Raw genomic sequence first — 27386 nt, forward strand, 5'->3', positions numbered from 1 at the left:
AAAGTCAAAAGACAATTTGAATTACAGGAAACAAACGCATTCTTTTTGTGTTGAATGGTATGTACAAGCGTGGGAGGAAATATCCTCACTGACAATGGTACTAACTAACTCGGGACCCATTCACTGGGACATGTAGGAGCTGGCCCTCCAAAGTGCCAAGTAAACTCCCTCACTCCGCATAAGCTTGGCGATGAAAAAGGGCATGTCCAGCCATTGACAAACTTACATTTGTGTTTGAGAAACTTGCTTGAATGCAATAGTACCAAATCATTGACTTTGAACTCTCTTTGTCTAAGGTTCTTGTCATGCCATGTTTTCTGTCTCTTCCGCCATACCTCTTGCAGTCTTCATCCTCAATGCCAGTTACTGCTTTCCCGGAACTTAGCCTAGACAAGTGGTCTCCGGGTTGATGCATGCTGCCGGCCTCACCACAATGTCAAATTAAAAATCTTGAAAAGGAAGCATCCATCTACTCAATCGACCCCCAGGAGTGGGTTTATTCAATAAGTATTCAAGAGCCTGATGATCAGTGATGACTATAAACTTGTTTCCCAAAAGGTAGTGGCGGTACTTGGTTACGGCATAAACCATGCCTAGACCCTCCCTTTCTGTGGTATTGCGATTGTGTTCTGCTCCATTTAGTTGCCGGCTAGCAAAGTACACGGGCAAATCAATCTTGTGGTTCTTGCTAGGCTGAGCCCGTCTAGCACCAATGGCCCATCCACTAGCATCCACATTAACATGAAAAATAATGTCCCAGCCCGGTTGTCTTAGAATTGGAGCCTCAACCAGGCGGTCCTTGAGATTATCGAATGCTAGTTGTTAAGGTGGGGACCGAACAAAAGACCAGTCCTGATCGAGAAGTTCGACCAATGCCATAGCAATGTCTGCATAGAAACATATAAACCTCTTGTAATATCCCACATGCCCTAAAAAGGACTTCACCTCTTTGGGTGTATGAGGAATAGGCAAGGAGATTATCACCTCTACCTTAGCTGGATCTGTATTCATTCCTTCAACAGAAACAATATGAACAAGGAGAACACCTCCGAGTGCAAGAAAGAAGCAATTGTCATGATTCAAGCACAAGCGGGCTTCTCTGCACTTATCAAACACCCATCTCAACTTCTGTAGATGATCATTTTGTATGGCTGGATCAAGATGGGAGGCAGTTTTACCATTGATAACAAAGAAAACATTTAAAAAGACCTCAAGAAACTTGCCAATATTCTCCTGGAAGAGTTTGGTGACAAGTCGTCGACATGTTGCCGGTGCATTACACAACCCAAAGGGCAGGCGTGCATCCCCCATTGAGTGACAAATGTGGTCTTCAACTCATCTTGTCTGACTCAAACTTAGTTGTACCCGCTATATTCATCCATGGAGGCCAGGGGCATGCTGATCATTAATAGCAGTGGCACTTCACTTTTCTGTTTGGGATCAACTAACGGGCTGGTTATCTGTGATGGGATGGAAAAATATCTTACACTTATCATGGTGGCCAACCACATATACCCAGCTTTCGTCATATCGATCGAGCACCTACCTACACTGCCTGTCATCTAGCCCTTAAGACCGACACCCGTACCCTTCATCATGAGCTTGATGGCTGCTACAACGTGATTTTGACACTTGCACAAGTCCACAACCTTCACCCTCTTGCAGCCAAATCTGCCTTTGTCATGCAATCGCTTACTCATATGCTGCATGCCAGCCATTCCCCTACACCGATCAATGACCATACATCCCGTATCCATTTTCCCCTAAATGACTGGTATATAAGTAATCTACCTTCAAGTGAAGGCTCGAGGGCTTCTCTTTGCCACACAAGCAAGGATAGATTGGCAACAGCTAATTTGTCATGAAAGAGGGATTCCACTGCCAAGAACGAAGAAGAACTGATCATCTTGGCTTCACCAATGACTCCTGAATAATTTTAGATAAAGTTCTTAGAAAGAATCAAGTTCACCAATCAAGACTTACACAAATGGGCGAGGTACGATCACAAATTATAAGCTTCCCGACCACCCAGCCCCAGAGCCCCAACTCATTTCTAGGTCTACTTCAGCCTCTCCTTTTTGACGCATGAAAAGTGCCAGATGTCATACAGAAGCTTCACAACAAGATGGGAGTCTGGCCTTATAGTTGGAAGTACCATGTCTGAAGACTACCATCTGAACAGAAATTCCATAATGCACACATCCCTGTAGTAAATAGTGGTACAAATCTCAACAAAAAGACCAAGCTATGATGCAAAAGAAAATATCTCTACAGCCCTAGAAACAAGAGTACTCCTATTTTCACACAACCATCCCAAGCAATCTCTTTGTATATTAAAAATTCAGATCTAGCAAGGGACTGCAACTGCAAAGCCCACTTTCTTGATGGTCTATATCTGGCCTGTGATGCATCTGTTAAAAAGTAGCCAAAATCTTTTGAAGGAATTTGCAGGGAAAAAGACAGAGAAGCATCCGATGGTTTGAAACATAAAAAACTGCAACAGATGAACTTATATTTCCATATGTAAGGATTTTATTAGGCCCCCGTAGTTGCAAGGCAGCATGAGCAGAGATGCTAGGACTCTATTAGCTCATTCATATCTAAATTAAAAAAACAAAGCAGACCATCATCAGTCTCAACAGATTTGGTTGCTCCAAAAGTCCAAGAACCACCACTCTTGCCCATCTGTCTGCCATTTGTGTCCATGCTTCAACTTCGTCATCATTGAGTATCATATCCAACCCACATCCTCTAGGCTTCACAAAACTATCAGCCATCACATACAGCCCTTCTGTCATCCAGTTCTGAAAATCAAATGATGAGAAACACCCAGCTGTCATGGAAGACTTCAACCAGTTCAACACGTGCATATGCAATAGTCCTGTCAACCCACAATTTATCAGCTCAAAATATGGTGCCATTCACACTAATCACAACAAGTACCCCAAAAACAGCTACAACCAACACTTGATCACACATATGCACACATTCACCCATGTCACATAATCCCCGTCACTTCCAACTCATCAGTTTATCACAACTGTACAGCTGCTCAACACCTACAGAAATGCATGTGCACATGCGCACGTGCATGCATACATGTAAGTGAGGGAGTGAGGGTGTGATTTGAGTGAGTAAAAAAGCGAGATGTGTGTGAGTGAAAGTGAGAAAGAAAGAAAGAAAGAAGGGTGGGTTATTAACATTTACGAAAGATGGAAGGGTATACGAGAATGAAAGAAACCAAATACAAAGAAAGCTAAGGGTGGGGCTACTCAAATGGCACCCATACCCCCGCTGATGTCTATGACGAGAAAAAATAAATACATTACGCTGTCCTCGTTGTGAGAAAGAGAGAGAGAAACAAAGAAAGAAAGAAAGTTTATTAAAGTATTCGGAAGACGGATGGGTCTATGAGACTATAAGAAACCTGATACAACAAGCTCAAACAATGGAGCTACTAAAACGAGCATCACTACCCGTGCTAGATACTAAAAGCTACATAGTGAGTCCTAGAAAGCATCAATATGACAGTCGTAACCACAAAACATCATGTCCATCACCATGTCACATCAAATCCTGTGCCGAGTCTTGCTCGTTACAACAGATACTGGAGCACAAGGAGAGAGGTCATGGTGGACCCAAAGACTCGTGAGGCTGCGGTGGTATAAGATCAGGGATAGAGCGTTCTCGGCTATCCATAGGTGCGGTCCAGCGTGGTCTCCTAGCTGCAGCTCTACGTCTGACTAGGGCCACAGTAACTCGTGTAGGTTGTGTGGGTTGTGTCTCGACATGGAAGGGATGTCTCCGAGTGTGATTTGTGTGTCCTCTCTCTGTCGGGTATGTCGTGTCGTAGGCCCTAGATCTTTGCCTCGCCAACTACCTGAGGAAAGAGGGTCTGCTTGATCTGGCTGAAAGAACTCTGTGTTCATGCTCTGAGAGGAGTTTGCCTATACGCTCTCTCCCTGCCTCTCTAGTCTAAGCAAGCGCTCTCGATGCTTAACTGCTTCATGAATGAAGGCAGCTAATCATCTCTGATCCGGATAGAAAAGGAGGTGGGAGAAAGAAAGAAAGAAAGAAAGTTTATTAAAGTCTTCGGAAGACCGATGGGTCTATGAGACTGTGAAAAACCTGATACAACAAGCTGTGCTAGTGGAGCTACTGAACGAGCATCCACACCAATGCAAAATGGCAGTACTAAGTCCTAAGTACAACATAGTCATGTACGTAGTCGACTATATATCAATCTCAACATTATCATCAACATCATCATCAGCAGCAGTAGCAAGACATCGGTAATAGAGTGCTCTCGGCCCCTCAAAGGTGCAGTCCTAGCACGTCTCCTGGTCGTAGCTCTGCATAGGGCCACTGTGACCCCCATCGGTTGGGATCTTACTCTAAACAAGGAGGGGATGTCCCGAAGTACGATTTGCGTGTCAACCCTCTGTCTAAGCTATCAGGTCACAGGCTCCGAGTCACGGCCATGTCGAGGCCTCGTCTCGTGGGGGTCTATGTGATCTGGCTGAAAGAACTCCGTGATAGAGCTCTGAGAGGGATCAGCCGAGGAAGAAGTCTGCTCCTGTCTCCGTGCTCGGAGTATCCTCTCGCGGTGTCTAAGTACCTCATGAATGAAACCTGCCAAACACCGCTGGTCTGGGTAGGAGAGGAAACGGGCCAAAATCCCATAGCTATCTTTGAAGAGGCAGTAGAAACGCCCTCGGATCTCATAGTAAACAGAACACCTGAAGATGAAATGCTCCTATGTCTCAACCTCCTACATGTCACACAATGTGCATATGCGCCTCTCCCTGGGTAGCCGCTCTACTCTGCCGCTCTCGATACGAAGTCTGTGTGAAGAGACCTGGAACTGCCCAAAAGAGATCCTCAACGAGTAGGGTAGGTGAATCTATGTGTACTTGGTGGGTCAATGAAACCCTCCGCTGTGATATGTAAGAAGTGATCTCTGTAGACACCCAGCTTCACTGGAAGATCACTCGGACCCAACCAAGTCCGGAATGTGTATAGTTGTAATAGATACTCACGGATAACCTAGTTAACCTCGTGTGATAGGAGGGGAGAAAATAGAGCATCCATGCTGTACTAGAATGGAGGTAGTCTCTCCATGTGGAGCCCATAAAGTTCCATGACAGCCCAAATGATCTCCTGGTTCTAACCCAGATCCTGTAAGCGCCATATGAGGTGGGCTCTTGGGATTGTGTCAAATGCCTTGTACAAATCCACAAAGCAACAGTAAACCCTTTGCTTCCGTGCCCTCGCCTCCTCGATGATACATCTAAGTGTGAGAATGTGGTCCATGATCCCATGATCACGCCTGAATCCGGCCTGTCCTGCTGCTCTAAGTCCTCGACACTCCGCAAATCTGATGATCTCAGAATCAAGTACTGATGCATAAATCTTGGACATGACATGTCCAATCATAATGGTCCTGTAGTTCTCTGGGCTCATGGGATCCCCTGTCTTGTAAATGGGTGAGACAGTGTTAATGGTCCAAGTGCGTGGAAACCCCAAACAAACAGCTTCATTAAATAGCTTTGCTAATATCGGGGCTAGGAGGTTAATCCCATATGCAATGAACTCAGTGCATAGTCCCTCATGATCCTTCGCTCGGCCATTATGAAGTTTCATTACGGCATCCTTTACCCCCCCCCCCCCCCCCCCGTAAAGAGGGTGTAGGATGTGGGGCATGGCATATGTAAGAGGTTAGGGACTAGCTGATTTGGGATATCATAGAGTGTGCGTGCATAATCAAACCACACCTGAGTGTCAGTAAGTGGTGAGGGGGACCGTCCCTCTAGAAATCTCCGCCAAAAGTCCTTAGAGTTGTTATTACTAAATAGAATTTTTAGTAGCTCCTCCTCGTTCCGGTGAACAAAGTCTAGTTTCTTTCTGCGTACCAGTCGACAATACTCGCGTAGCGTCTCTAGTTCGCTCAGAAGACTGTCTTTGGTTTTGAATCTAAGCTGACGGCGTAAAGCCTTCCACTCATCATCGTACCAGCTATTACAGGGTACGGTCCCAGGGGATGGTGGGCGGGTGGAGGGGGTGGTGTAGGGGAAAGCATGAAGAGCAGCCTCGTGTAGTGAGCGGGTGACTAGGGCAGCACGATCCTCTAATAGGGGTATAAAGTCAATCTATGCGCGAAGTATGTACAAAGGGCCAAAGTCAGTAGGTGAGTGATCACGAGCAAAGCGTATATCATGGTAGGTGGAGTAAGAACTTAGCGGGGTGGAAAGCGCTGCGCAAACGTGGGGAGTAGAAATGCTAAAGAAAAGATAGTTATGATCAGCCCCTAGAGGAAGAGGTGCTACGGTAAAGTCAGTGGTGATGCGAGATGTGAAGGCAGGGGATCTCATGATGTAGTCCACAACACTGGAGCCTCCCCCATGTGGAAAGCACGTGAAACCACCTAATGCAAGTCATCTATCAACACCATTATAAATAATGAGAGCAATCCAAAGCTATCTTTGAAGAGACAACAATAGTGGCCTTGGATCTCGTAAAATACAAGACATCTCAATATAAAATGCTCATTCCGACTTGATCTCCTGTACAACACATAAGGCACAAATACGTCTCTCTTTGGGTACTCCCCCAGCTCGTCCACTCTCAATATGGAGTCGATGTGATGAAACCCGAAACTACCCAATAGAGATCCTCAATGAGTGGGGAAGATGAATCTGGGTATATCCTGGGTGGTCAATGAAGCCCTCATAAAAAATGTGCAAGCAATGATCTCTTTAAAAGCTGAGCTTCACTGGGAGCTCACTCGATGAATCTGTGTAGCGGAAGAAAGGCATTGCGTATGACCTAGTTCACCTCATGATATCTGAGTGGGAGAAAGGGCGCATCAATGTTGTGCTGGAAAGGAGGTACTATGTCCATGTGTAGCCCCAATCCCTCAAACCATTGACACGTGTGTGTATACCAACATCTCTTATCTCCCTCAGCTACTAGGGCCATGGAGGAAAATAGTGCTAGCAATGGTAGTCTACGTCGCCCTATAGTGTAGTTGTAGTATCCTCTAACATGGTACAGATAAATGATGACTTGGAAGGCTGCATCAAGCTGCACTGACGATGACCCAAGCTCAGCCTGAATGATCTAGTGGGGGACTAATGGCTTACTGCGTATCATCCTCAATAGCATGAGAGCCTACAGACGCTCCACTCTGCATCGGAGAGATCTGGTCCCAAGCAACAAGGGCTACTGTACATGCCTGTTGGCCGAACCAAGGAGTCAAAGAGGAGACCTTTTGTCCGAGGGACCAGAAAGTGTGAGTGGAAGCATTGTCGCTCTAGCCGAGCCAATGAGGCACATCCTCTGCTCAACAGGCCTACATCGCCAATGGCATCGTGAAAATAGGACCAGAAAAAAGAACACCTAGATATGTGTATGATGAGATGACCTCAACTGGTGAGCCATCGAAAATGAACTGCTCTCTATGCATAACTGCTCTAGATGTGTTCAAGATCATGACCTTGGTTTTACCAAGGTTGACCTTCAAATCATGTGACTCACAAAAGTGGCTTCTGACGTGACCACGGGACCATGGATCACATACTTACACTCAGAGGTGTCATTCAGGAGGCTAGGGCACGTAGACAGAAAGTATATTGTTGGTCTGTGGATTTCTACAAAGCCTTTGATACAGTACCGAGGGCTCGTCTCTTCAAACGGCTAAAAGAGTTGGGCTGCAACCAGGAGGCTGTTATTGCACTCTAAGAAAAGGTTTCGGGCCTAGTCCGGACAGGAGGTGCCTGGAGAAGCGTTGATTTTGCTATCCTCGCCTACTTCCACTAAGTAGCTCCATACATCCATTCAAAAGGTGAAGTATATGTCCAGGCTTATGCCTTTATTGTCCCAGTTCCTTTATCCACTTCAACAGGTGGTCAAGAAGGATCCACTTGAGCAGGTGGTCAAGAAGGATCCTCTTCAGTGGAATGAAGCTTATAAGAAGGTGTTTGGAAAAGTCAAAGAGAAACTTGGAGAGATTTCAAGTGTGAAAGCTCCTGAGTTTGACAAAACATTCTATGTTAATCCTTCCGTAGGGCCAGATGCAATCGGGGCAATTCTCTTGCAACAACAAGGAAATAGATCCAGGTATATACTATGCTAGTGGAGTAAAAACTAAGGCAGAAAGGAACAACACGGAGGCGGAGCTTGTGCTATCAAGCTTGGTTTATTCATACAAGAAATTTAGAGCTTATTTGCTGCCCAAACCATTTGTTGTAGTGACTAGTTACACACTTTTATCCCTGCTACTCAAACAACCAAGTGAAAGCAAGGAGGTAGCCCAACTCGCAAATGCTCATGTTCTTTGGTTTGATGATGAATCTCTCCTCCGATAATCTCAAAAAGTGGTCTGGACCTTAGTGGGGAGCTCCTGATCTCCCCCCCAAGTCCGAGATGTGTGGAGCTGGAGGAGATCTAACCCTATGATACGGTTAATCTCATCTGGTGCGATCGACTAAGGAGGTGTATCGATGCTATACTGAAAGGGGGGAAATCTATCCATCTGAATCCCGTGCCTGGCTAACCACGTGGATATACTTGCAGACAAATTCTGCTCCGCTCTCTACTAGTCGTCTGGATGACTCAAGCCAGCCTCGATAGTACTCTGCCTGTACTATCTCATGTGGAACTTAGGGCTTACTCCGAATCATCCTAGACCCCATGGTCACCTATAGCCGCTCAAATCTCCTCCACTCTGCCATCAGTAGATCACATCCCCAGAAGGATGGTGCATACATGGCAGTTGGTCATACTAATGTATCGAAAAGCTAGCACTTCATTGCTGGATCCTGGAATTGTACATGGAAGCACTGTCTCTCTACCGAACCAGAGCACTCCGCCCCCTGTCAGCCGTGCCCGAGCAACATGGGTCATCGTGAAAAGGGATCCTATGTGTAGGACTGCACTATCTCCACTGGCTCGCCACGATAGGTGAAGCTGAGTCCACGGAGCACTGTGTGTGAGGTGTTGAAGACCATAACCTTGGTCTTCCCAAGGTTGATTGTTAGGTCTCCCTCTCTATAGAACACCTCAAGGGCTCCAGATGTCTCTGCAACCCCTCTGCTAAAGATGAGATAAGGACTATGTCATCAGCTTATAGCAATATCTATATCATGAGGTCGGCCAGTAATGATCCCTCGCCTCCTAGGCAGTCTATGAAGGAAGTGATTACATCGATGTAAAGCCCGCAGAGAGTCAATGAGAGGAGGCAACCCTGCTTCACCTAGGTCGTGCTCTCAACCCAATCCGAAGAGAGTCGGTGAGAGGAGGCAACCCTGCTTCACCCGGGGATCGTGCTCTCGATCCAATCCGATAGACCATCTAGGACACGAACTCTGCCTTTGACTAACTCATATAGGCTCATCACACCCCAGATCAATGTCTCTAAAATCTACATCTCTTGCAGTCTCCTAATCATGCAGGACTATGGGACAATGTCGAATGCGTTCTGAAAGTCTACAAAACATGTGTAGACTTTCTAGTGTCTGGACCTCGCCTCCTCAATGATAGCCTTCAAAGTAAAGATGTGATCTAGAGTAGAGTGCCGTCTCCAAAATCCTACCTGTCCTAGTACCCGCCACCCCCGAGCCTCTGCGTGACTATTGAGTTCCCTCTCTAACACCGTCTCCAAAATCCTTCCTGTCCTAGTACCCGCCGCTCCTGAGCCTCTGTGTGACTGTTGAGTTCCCTCTCTAACACCGACCCACAAATCTTGGCCAAAGTGTGGCCAATCATGAGGGTGCAATAATTCCCAGTATCCATAGGGTCCCCGGCTTTGTGTATCGTCACAATAGTGGTGGTACTCCAAGCAGGTGGGAAGCCGTGGAATACAGCCTGATTGAACATCTGTGCTAGGACCGGAGCTAAGATCTCCTGCACATGTGCAAAGAGCTCAGGTCCGAAGGCCCTCATGATCCTGTGTTCTCCGATTGTGTAGCTGACAGAGTGCAGCCTGTATGTTCTGTGTGGTATGATCATTGATAGAGAGAGAGAGAGAGAGAGAATCTGCGGTATGATCATTGATGGAGAGAGAGAGAGAGAGAGAGAGAGAGAGAGAGAGAGAGAGAGAGAGAGGGACAAAGAATCTGAGTATGATCATTGATGTCTAGACATTTGAGGTAGTCCCATGTGGACGACAACATTCAGCACAGATTTTCAAAATGTTCCTATTTGAAACCCTGAAACCTGTTTCTAGAACGTGTCTAGTGACTCTGATGCAATAGAGCGAGAAAAGTTCCATACCTCCGTTAACAACTGATTCTTGGGGGAACAGAGTTAAGAACCAGAAAAATTTGCTGAATGGAATGTCTGGAAGTGCAACAAGAGCACTAGCTGCTTTGAGCAAGTGAAAACACACTGCACCCAGCACAGAACTATGTATATTACTTGATTGGAAGCAAAACATTTAGAGAGACAAATTGATGCAAATGGAAAACTGCAGCCACGTGGCCTAGCCCAAAAAAAAAATCAAAAAAGAAGCAAAAAGTATCCTAATGGCCTCTTCACCTTTTATGCGGTATTTGGGGTTGAAATGCCTCTTGCTATCCTCCACAAGAAGCCCAAGAGCCTCCAGTAATGTTTCACACCTTTCCTTGTGATGATCAAATGTGTTTAGAATCGCATCATCCTTGCCCTTTTCTTCAAAAAACGATTTTGGTGGTTCAGGAAAGCTATCACCTCCTAATGAACGACAATTGGGTGATGCGGTGGCTTCAAGACAGACAACTAGACTCATGAACCCTGGTCTACATAAAGCCCTTGAGCACATCTCTTCAGCCATATGGATGACAAAATTTGTACGGTCCCTGGAGCAAACATCCTGCTAATTATGATCATTAGAAGTATAGAGTGACACATATGAAGAGAGAAAGAAAAACTACATGTCTTGCATTCTCACATATGAATGATGATCCCCCTTCCTGCAATATTAGTTAAAAACATGCAAGTGATATTCACACGTACCCCTGAGAAGCACATCATATTGCAAACAAACAGAGTTTTTTAGATTGTGCAAACATGTGGCAAAAGTCTCACTCTTGTCTACATGTCCAAATGTAAGCCAGAATTTTCAAAGAGGTTCATTTAATGATAAAAGACCAGAAACACAGGTGTTAATTCCTTTGACAATTCCGAAGTACAACTACAGAGATTGCATCAAATAAGGGATCTATATCCTCTAAGATATACAAATTCAACTCAATGTATATAGCTGTAAGCACATACATGCCCTATGCCCCTTGAAATTATGCTGCCAACAGGTTTAGTACAAAGTAGAGTTCACGCACATAGATGTTTACACCAGACCATCCATCTTTGCTGTACTGCACTGTTTTAAAAAATAGAAGCGTTTAGGATTCCAGCAAGACAGGTTTCCATTTCTGTTGAAGAAAGGCTAGTCATTGGTTTTTACCAGAATAACTGACACATCAGATTAGATCCACATACTATTCACTAGAAAAAAAAGAATTTCTAAAGATAGAATAAACAATTGGAAGAGAGAAAGAAAGAAAGAAAGAAAGTTTATTAAAGTCTTCGGGAGACCGTGAAGGTCTATGAGACTAAAGATAACTGATACAATGACCATAACGGTGGCAGTCTCAAAACGGGCCAGCCAACCGTTTCTACAAAAAAGAGGTTATGAAGGACGGTGTGTCTAGTCCTGATACAAAAATATGTGTCTACCTCCAGATGATACAAAAAAGAAGGGGGGGGGAACCAAAAATGGGGCAGAGGGGGGAGATACAGTATATATGTGCAGGTGGTGATCGTCAGAGACCAATCATAGAGGGGCCGTCAAATGGGAGGCCAGAAAAAACCATGCAATAGATGATTGGCCTCTAACGTCACGCGGCCTAGTCGAGCTCGGTCGTCGGGGGCGACGGGTGGCCCTGTGGATGAGGGCAACGGTAACCCCGGTGGGGCGGACAGAGAGCAGAGACGAGATGTCATGGACCCGGATGTGTGAGTCTGTCCGCTGGCACAGCTGTCGTGGCTCTGGCTCTCGCTCACGTCCGCGTCGTCGGCTAGACTAAGGAGAGGTATCCTGTGACTGGAAGAAATTAGTGATGGGCCGCTGGGTGTCCTCACGCTGTGTGTGCTGCTCGTGTTGCCGTGCTCGGAGAGAGGTATCTCGGTGGCGAGTCATCTCATGTAAGAAAGCGGCTAGGCATCGTTGATCCGGGAACTGCAACATGTGTGGGAGGGGGCCAAATCCGTCTCGGAAGAGGCAGTGGTACCGGCCTCGAATGGCATAATAGATAGGACATCTGAAAGCAAAGTGCTCCTTCGACTCGATCTCCTGCAAGTCGCAAAGTGGGCAAAGGCAGCCCTCTCGTGGGATACCTTCTGCGCGTCCGTTCTCGATCCGTAATCGGTGTGACGAGACCCTAAACTGACCGAGGGAGATCCGGGGCGCATGTGGTAGATGAAGTTGTGTGTAACCCAGAGGTGTGATGAAGCCCTCCTGTGAGATCTGGAGGCAATGTCGGCGATAGAAGTCGAGCTTCACAGGAAGCTCGGAGTGAAGAAACCATGTCCGCCAGGTGTGAAGCTGGAGCAGATCTGCTCGAATGAGCCGGTTGACCTCTTGGTCAGTGGGGGAGAGGGGAGATGGTGGAGCGTCGAGGCTGTACTGAAAAGGAGGCAACCGGTCTAAGTCGAGGCCCAATCGGGTGAACCAACTGGAGAGACGACTATACCAGCATCGCTGGTCCCCATCAACGGATAAGGCCATAGAGGAGGATAGGGCTAGCCAAGGTAGGCGGAGGCGACCGTCGGCGAAGGAGCTGAAATCCCTGACTCTGTGGAGATAGGTGATAGCCTGAAAAGCCGCATCAAGCTGTAGGGGTGAGGCGCCGAACTCTGCTAGAATGATCTGGTGTGGTACCGATGGTTTGCTATGGATCATCCGAGCAAACATCAGTATCTATAGGCGCTCGACTCGAGCCCACTCTATGTCTGAAAGGTCGACTCCCCACCACGGGCTACCGTACATGCCTGCTGGGCGGACCAAAGAAACAAAAAGGAGAGACTTGGTCCATGGGTCCTGGAAGTGGGAGTGGTAGCACTGTCGCTCCAGCCTGGCAAGAGCGGCGTAGCCCCGGCTGATCCTGGCCTGCATGGCCGGGCGCATCGTGAAGATCGGGCCTGAGAAGACAATGCCCAAGTATGTATAAGAGTCAACTAGCTCAACAGGGTCGCCGGCGAAGAGGAACTGCTCTCGGTGCATAGCGGGTCTCGAAGTGTTGAAGATCATCACCTTGGTTTTCCCAAGGTTGACCTTCAAGTCATGTGTATCACAGAAGACCTGAAGTCCATCCAGGTGTCGCTGAAGACCAGTAGCAGAAGAGGATAGTAGTACTACATCGTCTGCGTATAGGAGAATCTGGATGACAGCCTCCGCAAGAGAGCAGCCTACACCTCCGAGTGTCCTGATGGTGGTCTCGAGCTCGTCGATGTAGAGGCCAAATAGAGTCGCTGACAAGGGACATCCTTGTTTGACTCCGATAGTGCTCGTGATCTCTGGGGTCTAGCTGGTGCCAATCCTGACCTGCCCCGTCACCCGCTCATAGAGAGCTACTACTGCCCAGATAACCACCGAGTCGTAGCCTAACTCCTGCAGGCGTCTGACGAGTCGGGCGCGGGGAACGATGTCGAATGCCTTGCGAAAATCCACAAAGCAACAATATACTCTCTGTCTCTTGTGTCTGGCCTCCTCAATAATCCCTCTAAGTGTAAAAATGTGATCGTAAGTCGAGTGATCCACCCTGAAGCTGGCGTGTCCGGATGCCCTGAGCCCCTGTACCTCTGTGGGAGCACTGACCTCGCCATCTAACACTGATGCATAGATCTTGGACATAACATGTCCAATCATGATGGTCTTGTAATTCCTGGATCCATGGGATCTCCTGCTTTGTGGATGGGTGTGATAGTGTTCAGGGTCCAGGCTCTGGGGAACCCGTGGCAGACAGCTTCATTGAACAGCGTTGCCAGGATGGGGGCTAGAGTTTTGATGCCATAGGCAACAAACTCTATGCATAGGCCCTCATGATCCTTAGCTCGGCCGTTGTGAAGCTTAAGCACTGCGTGGGTGACTTCCTGGGTTGTGAAGAGGGTGCAAGAAGTGGGGCGGGGGGTGGCTCAGAGGTCGGGAGGAGGCTGATCAGGGATATCATAGAGTGTACGTGCGTAGAAGTACCAAAGGGAAGTGTTTGTGAGGGGGCAGGGGGATCGACGTTCTAGGAATTTCCTCCAGAAGTCCTTGGAGTTGCTACTAAACAGAATAATCAGTAGCGTATCCTCATTCTGGCGCAAGAAGGCTAGCTTCTTGCGACGGACTAGTCGACAATAATCCCTGGTGAGATGTAGGTTGGCCCTAGCGTTTCGCTGGGTCGTGAGTCGGAGTGTGCGGCGTAATGCTTTACACTCGTCATCATACCAGCTATTGCAAGGGGTGGAGCCAGCGGGTGGAGGGCGGGTGGACCGAGTAGTGGAAGGAAAAATGTGGCGGGCTGCATTGTGGAGGTAGTGGGTGATAAGAGTGGCTCGGTGATCTAGAGAGGGTATGGTGTCTATGTGTCTGAGGAGGGAGGCTAGGTGGGCTAAGTAATCAGGTGAGAGGTTATGATCTAAGTGTATATCATGATAGGTAGTGTAGTGCGGGGTGTGGCTCGGAGGGGCTCGGGGCGCAAGGATATGAAAGAATAGGTAAGTGTGATCGGCTCCTGAGGATAAGGGTGCAGTGCGGAAGTCAGTGATCTATGGGGCTAAAGCAGGAGATCCAGAATGTAGTCGACGACACTGGCTCCTCCGCCATGTGGGAAACATGTGAAACCAGAGGAGACAGGCCACCGGTCTAGTCCATTGTAGATGACCAGATCATGTATACGTCCAAGGTCCAAAAGAGCCTGCCCATACGCAGTAACGGGAGCGCGACTGTCAACCGAGGAGCGGGGGAAGCCCGAGTCCTCTGTGTCCATCTCAGGTAATAGGACCGGATCTAAGTGGAAGTCCAAGAGTGATGTCTAATGTGCACCTGTCCTTGCGTTGAAATCCCCAACTAGGAGGACCTCTCCGCGTTTGGAGAACTCCACAATGTCTGAGTAGAGATCTAGATAGGGGGATACCCCCGTATCCTCACGAAGCATCCGTGCGAAATGTGACGTCTCCGGAGGAAAGTAGCAGACTGCAATAAAGAGGTCGCGTGTGGAGGGGCGTCGAAGTCGGAGCCATAGGTAACGGGCATGGACATCTTGTCTAACCACGGATATCAAGCTCGTGAGCGCTAAACGAAGGAGTACTGCAACTCCGCCTGACCCTCGGACCCCCCCAGTATATCTGGTCTCCTCACGGAATACTGACTCCCAGGTATAGCCACTAACCGAGGGGAGAGGGCACTCGGGGCTCTGATGTGTCTCTGTATAGAAAACGATGTCGCGTCCAGTGTATGACTCTGAGAAGTTCCCAGGGTCAGACCATAGGGTACCATTACAGTTCCATATGGTGCATGCCAAGGGTACTGTGTGCTGAGTCTGAATCTCATAGATCATGTCTCCCTATTTGGGGGGGAGGTCTGCTACCGTGTCTGGAGTACCTCGTGGGGCTCGACGGCGGGGGCCAACTAATAGGCGGCCATCTCGGACGACAGCCCACTTCCCCTCCTGACGGGCTACATCTCGTTGCTGAAGCAAGGTGCGCCGCTCTTCCACCTGCATAGGTGTGAGATCCTCATCCATGAAGATAGTAGGGTGGTCCCGTAGTGTAGCACGCTACCTGAGTGCTGCAAGTCGAGCCTGAGTATCCCTGAATCGGCTGATGAGTGGCTGTGGGCGCGTGGGGTCCCGTCCTGTGCGCCATGCATGCTCGATCCCATGCTCGGCCAGGCCGAGGGTAGAGGTCACGAAAGCAGTCGCGTCCGTTAAGGGGATGAGTGAATCTGCGCGGGGGATACCTCGTACTTGGATGTTGAGAGCCTTACTAGCCCTCTGATCCTGCTCGGCGATGGTGGCTGAGACTGCTGCTTTGGGTGCCCGTCTCGCAACGTCCACCCATCTGGTAGTCTCTGCAATAGCAGTCTGGATGGTAGCGATCCGCTCCTCCACCTCTGGTGTAGTGCGCGGGGCCGCTGTGACTGTAGCAGTGAGAGACAACCTCTTGAAGGAGGTGAGTGATCTCCTGGTCCATGCTCTGAATAAGCTGATCTTGTGCTATGGTATGATCCCGTAGTCGATGTAGCTCCGTAAAGATGTAATCTATCGTCTCAGGTGGGACCCGGTGGGGTGCGAACTGGGACATGGCGTATGGCTGAGGGGGCATGGGAGATAGGCTGGTTGTATATGGCAGAGGAGTGGAGAAAGGCTGCTGGGTGAGGGGAAGGGGGGACATAAGAGTGGTGGACACAGAAGGGAGCTGTGTGGGGGGTGAGGAACTGTGACCCTCTCCTGTGGGGGGCAAGCTGAGTGGTACACTGGTGGGGGAGGCAGTGGTCGGAGTAGAGATGATGGCTGCGGGAGAAAGAACTGCATTGGTGCTCATTGCATCCGATGTTTTCAGGACTGGTTGGCTGTCAATTGCTAATCCACTCCTGGAGATGCGCTTTGTGATCTCTCCCACAATTGGCTTCGGAGACTGTTTGGATTTGTGGGCCATTGTAGGACTTGTTCAGGTGCACGATTTCCTACAGAGGCAGATCTTGTTCAGCATTGCTATAGGGGTGCGCAGGCCTGCGCAGGGCCAGTGGCAAGCCAAGGCTTGCAGCAGACAAGGGCCCTCAGACCACGGGGCAGCAGGCCAAGTGCAAGCGAGGGTAGGTAGCAGGTCCCTACTGAGGCTACGAGAGGGGGAGCGGGGCGGAGACGAGAGGGGGGGTGGCGCAGAGGCTACGGGAGGGGGGGGGCAGAGCGGAGAGGCTACAATAGGGGGGGCAGAGCGGAGAGAGGGGGAGCGGGGAGAGGCTGCGAGAGGGGGAGGGAGAGCGGGAGGGGGTGGCGCAGAGGCTACGGAGGGGGTGGGGCAGAGGCTACGGGAGGGGGGGTGGCGTAGAGGCTACGGGAGGGGGTGGCGCAGAGGCTACGGGAGGTGGTGGGGCAAAGACTACGGGAGGCGGAGGGGGTGGCGCAGAGGGGGAGGGGGCGAGGAGAGCTACGGGAGGGGGGGCTGCGAGAAGGGGAGGGGGGGAGCGGCGCTATGGGAGGGGGGGCTGCGAGAGGGGGAGGGGGCGAGCGGAGCTACGGGAGGGGGGGCTGCGAGAAGGGGAGGGGGGGAGCAGCGCTACGGGAGGGGGGGCTGCGAGAAGGGGAGGGGGGGAGCGGCGCTACGGGAGGGGGGGCTGCGAGAGGGGGAGGGGGCGAGCGGAGCTATAGGAGGGGGGGCTGCGAGAAGGGGATGGGGGGGAGCGGCGCTACGGGAGGGGGGGCTGCGAGAGGGGGGGCGGGCGAGCGGAGCTACGGGAGGGGGGGCTGCGAAAGGGGGAGGGGGGAGCGGTGCTACGGGAGGGGGGGGCTGCAAGAGGGGGAGGGGGCGAGCGGAGCTACGGGAGGGGGGGCTGCGAGAGGGGGAGGGGGGGGGCAGAGCGCAGAGGCTACGGGGCGAGCGGAGCTACGGGAGGGGGGGTTGCGAGAGGGGGGGCTGCGAGAGAGAATCGGAGGGATGTGAAATTAAGCATAGTTAGAAGTACGAAAAAAAGACCCACACCATTTTACAGGTCAATTCATATAGAAGCTCTAAACTGTGAAAATTACTGAATCCTCAAGTCGATCAGACTCATTGAGATAACCCACTTTTAGCAATGTGCACGCAAGCTGTGCATTGACATAATCTTGTCTTGGAGGCCAGCTTATCTCATGAGAAAATGAGGGAGCGATAAATTAAACAGTATTGCTGCTTTGTGGATTTCCACGAGGCCACTGCTCAGTACCACAGGCTAGCTCTAGATATTCCACAGGATGTTATGTGGGCTAGCCTCATTGCACAACTGAGCCTTAGATATTCCACAGGATGTTATGAGGGCAGTCATGGCCATATAGAGAGAATTACAGGCGGAATGGATATCACTAGGGGTTGTCAGAGGAGGTGAGCAGCACCATTGGGATGCCACAAAGATGCCCCTGATCCCCTACCCTATTTGGCCTGTACATTGATGAGCTGGCCTCTTGTGGACACACTAGGAGGCCGAGGCTCCCTTTCAGCATACCTAGCCTGTTATATGCCAATGATGTCATGCTGCCATTGGCATGCTGATCTCAGACATAGCAGAGGGACTACAAATGCTTTGCAAACTATTTGTGAGAGCCGAGGCATGAAGGTCAACCTAGGTACAACCAAGCTTATGATCTTCAACACCAGTGCCACTCAGCTTCAGCAAGAGGCACTCACACTTGCAGGGGAGTAAGTTTGGATAGTCAAATCATATGTATACTTGGGATTCACTTTCAAAGGTCCCAAGTTTAATATGAAACTGGCAGCACAGATGCGCTTGACTAAAGGGCATGCTTCACTGTCGAGATTAGAGAGACAGTGCTTACAGGCACAATTCCAGCACATGAACATGAAGTTGCTCCTTTTTTATTCTCTAGTCCAACCAGTGACCCTGTTTTTAGGCAGTATACCTCAGAGAGGATGAGTGGACTGGCTTTGAGAGCTTACAGGTCATGTCGCTATCTCACATGATCCGAGGGAAGAGGTGCGCTCCACACACTATTGGCCTAGCAGAGTTTGCAACAAGACCCCCACACAGGTGCCTCATTCCAGTTCGTTACTTATCTAAACTGAATTAGACAGTTTGGTTGGTCTGATGCGAGTCGACAAAGATTACCATGGAGGACCCTGTCATCACCTACGCAACGTGTAGCAGAGGGAGATGAGCAGTGCTGGAATGCATGAGTCTCCAAATGGTTCTGATTGCAGAGTATGGACATCGAAATTCTATGCCATATCCCTACTCATTAGAGACACCCCATTCTTACGATTGACACAGTAAGAGATTCATAAGATTATCCAGGACGATCTATGGCCCATAGGACATGGATTTTACCTTGCAAACAAGCATTTCCTTCATCTAGGCTTCATCAAGTGCACCAGGATACAGATTCACCTTTCTTATGCAGTCCAGATCACCATGGACCAGCTCAAGACCTCATCTCACAGATTGATATTAAGGCATGAGATTGCAGCCACTCGACATGGTAGACCTGAGGCTCTGTATGCTGTGATACACATGAGATGGTGATGAAGGAGCATGTCCTAATACAATGCCCCGTATATTATGAGATTCAGGGAAGGTATCACTACCAATTCACCTATGGATACACAGGTTTGGGTAGTGTCATTGACTACCCAGACCAGAGATATGCCGCGCTTTTCATCTACGAGGTCACCCGACTTGGTAACAAAATACTAATTACAAGCCTCTCAGGGCATAATCATCAGAGTGTGGACAAATAGCCACGGTGGGGGGGAGTAATGCCACTGAAGACTCTGAGCAGAGTGCTGGAAGAACAGCTCTTGATGGTCCCAGTCGCGAAGGAAGCGCCGTCTCTTCTCCTTCCCTGCCCAGGACTCCCCCTGAATTTGATCCCACTGACCCTTGAGCGTGTGAATGATCGTCCTCCAAATGTCCGCTAGGGTCTGGGTAGCAGAAAAAGCCTAATATCCTAAGGTCTGCGCACATCTGGAAGTACAGATATGCCAGCCTACAATACTCCCTATGATCTCCCAAACTGGGTGCCGAGTCATCGCTCCTGCATCTGTCTCTATCAGATGCCAAGGGAAGCTGTCCATGTATGCCCAGGTGGCCTGCGTGATGAAGAAAACTGGATCCTGCCTAGAGAACTCATAAGCCAAGTGATGTCCCATCTCGGTGCTGCACCAGCAAACGGCTCCCCAAGTGACCGGTCCTAGCTCGGGTGCAGCCCTCGCTAAGATCCCCATGACTCCCTTCCACACTGTTTGAGCATGCGAGCAGCTCCAAAGGCACTGCTTCAGAGACTCCTCCTGAAAACACATCTGGCAGTGCCTCTCCTGCCCCATCTGCCTCAGCCAGCTGCCAACTGGTAGCCCCTTGTGGGCCACCATCTAAAGAAAGTAAGAGATCTTCCTCGGCCGCCAACTTGCCCAAAGAGTCTTCCAGAAAGTGCGAAGAAAAACCAGAGATATCCCTTGGGCATACCAACTATGTGCCTGTGTGGGTAGCCTGCGCTGGAGAGCCCATGAGCACGCCTACCAGTACGTGCACTGTATGAGAAGAAGGGGTTAGGGTTCTCTGAGGTCTCCAGTGGTGGCCAACGCCACTCCCCTGGCTCCCACTCCACCTCTGTCAAGGAGCGGCCCTCCCAAATCCAGAGTCTCCAATCCTTGTCCTGCATAATCAGGAGGTCTATATGCCACGTTTTCCCTTGCAGCCCTATGATGCAAAGGGAAGGAGAAAGGGAAGGAGAAGGTCAGCTAGCCTCCCCCTCATCCTTCACCCCGACCCCCCCTCCTCCCCCCTCCTCCTCGGTTCCCCTACCTCCCCCCCCTACGGGACCCCCCCCGGCACCTTTGGTTTGAGCCCCCCCCTCTCCCTCGAGCATGATCCCGCGGGAACCCCCCCATCCGCCTGCGGCCCCGAAGCTAGCACAGACCTCCTCCGCGCCTATCCCCCCTGGCCCGGTGGAGGGGAGAGGCCCTTCCCCGCAAACGGCCAGCACCACTCCAACTCTTTCGACAGCCAGCACCCCTCTTTCTGGTTCTGACTCCTCATCTTCGTCCCCCCACCCAAGGGCAGCTCCTAGAGCTCTACCTTTGGAGTTTTACCGAGCAGGACCTTGGCATTACTTGGATGCAGCTGGTATTGGCTCCTTCCTTGCATGCCTAGACATCAGCATCTTCTTCCTCCGAAAGGGGGTGGAGGGTAAGGTATCCGTCCTTCCCCCCCATGATGGTCCTAGCTATTCCTTCACTATCACCAATGACGGGAATGAGCAATGGACGAATGAAAATGTTTGGGAGACAATTCGTGATCAGTCCCAGGAGCAGGTACAATAGCAGAGCAGCGAAGCTTCTTCAGCAGCAATGGAAGGAGGGTGACGTTCGTCTGAGATGGCGCCACAGTGCCAAACGATTCCGCCTTTTGGTCATCATTCAACCCCCTCTGGAGTGGATCTATGCGGAAGGGCTCCGCCCTTGGAGGACCTCAGACGTAGCGGGCTTCTACAGTATTTCCCTAGCGGAGGCTTCGAGTTGGTTATAGAGAGCTTATCACCATGGGACGAAGTGGCTTTCCCCTCTGCCGAAGGTTTTAGAGGATGGGTCCGATGATCCGGCCTCTCCTTCGAAACCTTCACAGAAGCGCCTTCGTCTGCACACTTCGTCTGCACACACTGGACATCCTCCGACCACCTCGACATCGACCGCAAGCCCATCTCTCCTCTTCATGAGTATACGCATTATCTCTTGGTACGTCAACGGGTTCCACTCATCAGGAACCCGCGGCCCCAGGAAGATGGTGCTCAGACAAGAGCTCCACCAGCTTTGGTGGGAAGGGTAGATGTGCTCCTGTTGCAGGAACACAAGCTTTCGGCTTCTCAGACCAACAAGTGTGGGAAGGTCCTCACAGGACGCTCCCACACCTACTGGGAACCTTCGATTGGCGAGCAGGGGAGGAGCGGGGGTGTCTGTACGTCCATCGATGCTTCTCTAGTTCAGCATGTGTGTGGTTTTGGCACCTTGATCCCACGACGAGCGCTTTGGGTGGGCTTGAATATTGAGTAATCCCGCATCGGCATCCTCAATATCTATGCCCCAACTGACCTTAGACGGAGAGCCGCTTTCTGGAGCTCTTTGACAAACTTATTGCCAGAGATGGATTCTTGGATTGTAGGAGGGGATTTCAATAACGTTGAGGCTTTAGAGGATCAGCAGGGACGGGGCCCAGAGTTCCTCGGTATAGCTCAGGCGGAGCAGGTGGAATGGGACTCCTTGTTCGCTGTGGGAGGTCGGGACAGTTGGAGGGAGCTTTCCTTTTGCAGGTGGACAGGGAGCCTGGACTTCTCTTGGGGTTACAGGAGGGAGAGGGGCAGACTTTTGGAGCAGTTGGACCGTCTCTATGTCAATGATTGGGCGATAGGCACAGGTGGAGAGTCAGGGGTGGTTCCAGGGACGACCCTCTCTGACCATGCCCCTAGTCATCCTAGTCCTGGACTCAGCCTCTCATTCCTTACCTCCCTGCTCGTGCCGGATCCCAGACTCCATCTACTCCAGAGCAGCGGTTCGCAGTAGGATAGTGGACCTGTGGGAGCAGGATTGGGACCCCATGGGGGATATGGCAGCTCAGGTAGCTCAGGTTCTTTCCGCATCTAGTCTCATATGTCAGCAGGAGGCGACTTTGGTCAGGCAGCAGTGGTGGACGAAGGAGAGGGGTCTCAGACGAGACCTTGCCTCGATACAGCGGATGCAGCAGTCTTCTCCAGGCTCTGAGGAGCTCAAACGACAAGAGGTTAGAGCCCGAGCCATGTTAGAGGAGATCACCCAGCGACGCTCAGAGTTCTAGTTTCATGCTTCCAAGTCCTTTTGGGCTAGGAAAGGCGACAGGATGTGTAGAGAGTTCTTCAGGACTCATGGCCAGAGGTCAGCAGGGAAACAGCTGCGATCTCTTAGAGCGCAGGATGGTAGTGTCAGGACAAATCCAGACGAGGTCAGGGACTTGGCGACAGATTTCTACAGATCCCTGTTCCAGCAGGAGCCCCCAGACCCTCGTGCCCGCCGATGCAAGGAGGAGGTGTGGAGGTATACGCCGTCGCTCGTGGCTGTTTGTCCACACTCAGATGATTATGCCCTGAGAGGCTTGTAATTATTTTGTTACCACGGGCTGTATCCGTTTTGTGATTATAGCCCGCTGGCCTTTAGGCCTTCTTGTACTCTCGTTTTCAAGCAATATAACTAGCACAACTTTTTGCGAAAAAAAAAATATGATCTGAGTTTGGGTCAAGATATCATCCTGAAACCATGAAGCATTGCTCCACATGACCTACAACCCTAACATGCTGAAATGGAAAATGCATAAGTACGTTTTCTATAGATCTAGCCAGCCTACGCCCAGAATGGGCATCAAAGATCAAGGCATCCCTATCTATCCTTGAAATCGTATGACCTGAAGTGGAATCCCTAATCTCGTTAAGGCCCCTAACCAAGCAGATCGAGAAGGAGGCCTATCAGGTGGAAGAACATAATCCAAGGGTATGGTTGCATGAGCCTGCTAGATTCTTGATGCACTCCCTCTGAGGTGACTTACCACCTGAAGTTTGCAGGTCTTCTAAAGATCTTCCAAGAACCCAACGAGGAGGTAGGACCTCTTTCCTATCTAGACCACTGCATATAATGAGCAAGTATACTATCATTCCACATGATAAGCTGTCTATCAATCTCTTCCTAAGAGGTAGGGGGGACTCTCTGAAGAGTACTCCTAAAGCTTCCCCAAGCTTACAAGCTAACAACCATAAAAGGGGAGGAGGGAGCCCTAAGATGGGCTGAGATGAAGATCCATCTGGTACTATCCATCCAAACTCCACCGAGGAAGGATAACATGACTGTATACTTCAAATGAAAAGAAACTTTCCATCGTTTCCGTCCTAGTGAAGAGCCTCTAACCACCACCTTACATAATAATGCTCTGCTTTGCAAATCTGGGTCTATTATATTGAGGCAGGTCTGGGTCAATCATGTTGAGGCCTCCTTTCTCGTGGGGAGAATCAAAGTCTCCCAAGCCATCTTGGCTCTAGTGTCTACCGACGAACCATCTAGTCTACTCCAAATAAAAATCCTTATACGTCTTTTTAGCCGTGATGCAATCCCTAGGATGGCACCAACAAGAGAAGACAAACCATGCCATGGCCAACAAGACCTGGTTGACCACCACTACATTGGAAGCAAGGTCAAGTTTGGTGCAGCTTAAAAAAGGAGCTTCCTCCTTATACTCTTCAACATTGGAGCAGATTGCGAAGGAGATATGCCTACACCGACCTCTGGCAGCCCAAGTACTTGATAGGTACACCCCTTTGGATCCAAGTGAAACCAAAATCAGTCCCCCATGCTAGGGTGTCCTCATTACTAATCCAAAAGCCATTGGATGGCACCTGCTGCAATACAAAACGAATCCAAGGATGCCCTGAAATATGTGAGGTTCTATGTAATGGCATCCAAGAAAACAGTAGTATCATCAGCCAACTCACTATCCAATAGTTCCTCACCCTATTTGAGGGGAAGTCTCAACCCAATGATGTCCACATGGGATCTCAAATATCTACTTATTGCTTCAGTGACAAATAAGTACAAAGAGGGTTCATATTCCAGATTCTTTACTTCAAGAGAGGGAGGTGCAGCAGGCAGTGCTTGAGATTTGACAGTGGCCTCCCAAGGGCGGGTGGGCTACTTTGGTGGCAAACGTGATCTAGACGAGCAGTGAGGAGCTCTAGTTCCACACCCTTCATCGGAGGCACGCTCTAGGGAGCAAGAGAAAGCACTGAGATGGGAATTAGCTTCATAGAGTACCTTAGGGAGCAGGATCAAATCTCAGTGGCTCAAAGCCGCCTATGAGGGTGCGAAGCTTCACCTTCAGCCATGAAGGTCCGATGAACCATGTTCTCTTTATCTCTCTTTTTAAGCCACAAGGGTACAGCAGGGAGATAGAATTACTAAACAATTCTTTCAGACCACTGGACAATGTTCAGCTAGGACACAACTTTAGAGGTTAAAGGAATAAGCACTCAGATGCATATGGACCCACAAGAGATCCTGGAGTTGACCACAGACTTTTAATGGTACTTGTTTCAAGCCGAGGAGGAGTCTCACGAAGTTATTGCAGCCTGAGAGGTAGAATGGGATCAAATTCTAGTAGTAGTCCCTCCAAACTTGAGGAGGCAATTAGAGGCACTGTTCATTGATGAGGAGCTCTGGGAGGCCCTCAAGGCCCTCTCACCTCAGAAGTGCCCTTGGGAGGATGGTTTAACGACTCCTTTTTTAAGGTGCTTTTGGAAGTATATCATCACTTACCTTCAACTGGCTTTTCAGGAGATCTTTGACTCAGGCTCTCTTTTCTCACATTTGGAATCAACCATCTCTCTCAGCCCCCCTCGCTCTCTCACATAAACTCACTAGCCCTCTGAGAGAACCTGAGGTGAGTGCTTCCGCTCGCTCAGCTCAGCTCCTGCTCTCTCAGCTCCCGTCACTCTCTCAGCCCCTGTTGCTCTCTCAGCCCCCCTCGCTCAGCCCTCGCTCGCTCAGCTCCCCTCGCTCCGCCCCCCCTCTCTCTCTCAGCCCCCCTCCCCTCGTCCGTCGCTCAGCCCCCCCCCCCCCGCGTTGCTCAGCCCCCTCCCCTCGTCCGTCGCTCAGCCCCCTCCGTCGCTCAGCCCCCTCCCCTCGTCCGTCGCTCAGCCCTTCTCCACTTCCTCTCCCCACTCTTGGCTGGGCTGTACCCCAGGCCCAGCCAAGGGGTTAGTCCAGCCAAAAGGGGGATAGTCGATATGGCCAGCCCATCCTCCCCTCATCCCCCCAAGCTTTACTCCGCCATGGTAGCCACAACCCCTGCTCCCTTCGACAGGACGTACTCTAGGTATAAGATTCAACCTCCCCCGACGCCGACCAAGCCGCAAGAGCAAATTTACCATCTCCAGCAAGAAGCGCGAGACCTGAGGTCCCAGCTCACCCAAGCCCTAGCTCGTATTGCAGCTTTGGAAGGCCCAGGGAAGCAGGAGATTATTGCAACAGCCGTACAAACATGTAAAGCTGAGCCCCCAACATCACAGCTGATTTCCACGGTTAGAGAGCTTATCCAGGTGAAAGTGACAGCTGAACCCAAGGTTGACATCCAAACAGAGATCCAAGAACATCACCTTCGGAAAGAGAATGCTATGAAGATTCGGATAGGGGGAATACCCGATTGGCAGCACGAGGATGACACTTTCGAGGAGGCAATCGATAGAATCAAGGCAGCAGTCCCGGCAATTGATTGGTCAGCAAGCCCAACTGATGACAAGAATGATGATGAAGAGGAGTCTTCCCCAGTTTATTTATCGCCTAGGAATGGACACGTTGTCATCACCTTCAACTCGAAGACACTCAGGAAGAGGATTCTACAACAATCCTATAAGCTAAAGGGGACAAAGATATGGATTGCTGAGGAGCTTACAAGCACCCCACTGAAGAACAAAGCTACTGAGCTTGCTAAGGTTCGGGCAGCCAGGGAAGCAGGAAAATGGGCAGTATATCGTGATGGTCTTGCAATGATTAGAGAATTTAAGACAAAATCTAAAGACCCTCAGTCTTAAACTGATGTAATGGCCACTCCATAGCCTCGTACTTAGTTCCTTTTATGTTTTATGTTCTATGTGTTTTGTTTTTTTGGAGGAATCTGATGATACTCCCAGGGAGGTTGCCTATGGCCCTCTCTGTACTGATGTATAAGCAGGTCTCTTTTGTCCCATAGACCTTTTTAGGTCTCCAGTGGACATTAATAAACTTTCTTTCTTTCTTTCTCACCCGCTCAGCCCCCGACGCTCTCTCTCTCTCTCTCTCTCTCCCCCCATTTTGCACCCAGGGGCGGTTTCCTTGCATCTAGTTTACTTTGTATTTAGGCTCAGATTTGACATTATGTACTTTCACTTGCATTGTATTGCGTAGCACTTAGATGATATTCGACGATGCCTCTTCTTTGTGGCACGTTGATTTTGTGCTATCTTGTATGCAGAGTTCTTGATGTCCCATGGGCCCATTTTGGCCTTTAGTGGACAATAATACACTTTCTTTCTTTCTTTCTTTCTCTCTCTCTCGCAGCACCGCAGGATGATCTTACACAGAGGCCGTACCCGTCGCTTTATTTCTAGACGACGGAGGATGATGGCAGATTTTCGGAGGAGATTGCTCCATGGAGACTTGGCACCGCCAGCAGCCCACTTGACACTTTCCCAAATCTTCACACTCATGGCAGGAGGCATGGTCGATGGCCATGACTTCCATCATTTCTTTGGATCATAGACCCCTTAGGGAAGACGATGTTCCTCATATTTCACATTTTACATTTTGTATCTAGGCATTTTTGGTACTCTATTTGTATCTAGGATTTTTGTAGCCATTTTTGGCATCTTAGCTGTATTACGATGAGGCCACCTAGTTGGCGCATCGTTGATGATGTATTTTCCTTTCGGATGATTTTGTGTCCCATAGGCCATGTATGGCCTTCCGTGGACCTTTAATAAAATTTCTTTCTTTCTTTCTTTCTTTCTCTCTCTCTCCCCCCCCCCTCAGCCCCTGTCGCTCAGCCCCCCCTCTCTCGCTCAGCCCCCCCTGTATGCAGAGTTCTTGATGTCCCATGGGCCCATTTTGGCCTT

General features: G+C 49.9%; 1 protein-coding gene across 3 annotated transcripts in view; it reads right to left on the reverse strand.

Annotated features, from left to right (window-relative positions):
* LOC147902243 (tRNA/rRNA methyltransferase (SpoU) family protein) overlaps positions 1–27386 on the reverse strand; it is a 310036-nt gene that overhangs the window by 223482 nt on the left and 59168 nt on the right. For all 3 annotated transcript variants that reach the window (XR_015541009.1, XR_015541008.1, XM_087374814.1), the window contains exons 10-12: positions 10537–10835; positions 10273–10386; positions 2625–2881 (exon numbers count right to left, since the gene is read on the reverse strand). Coding sequence is in view for 1 of the 3 variants with exons in the window: in XM_087374814.1 (XP_087230940.1) it covers positions 2625–2881; positions 10273–10386; positions 10537–10835 (670 nt within the window). In the remaining 2 variants the exon portion in view is untranslated. The remainder of the gene's footprint in view (positions 1–2624; positions 2882–10272; positions 10387–10536; positions 10836–27386) is intronic.

The sequence above is a fragment of the Dipteris shenzhenensis genome, chromosome 5 (assembly GCF_047967505.1).
Source record: "Dipteris shenzhenensis isolate YYH24624 ecotype China chromosome 5, Dip_SZ_1.0, whole genome shotgun sequence".
NCBI classification, from domain to species: Eukaryota; Viridiplantae; Streptophyta; class Polypodiopsida; order Gleicheniales; family Dipteridaceae; genus Dipteris; species Dipteris shenzhenensis.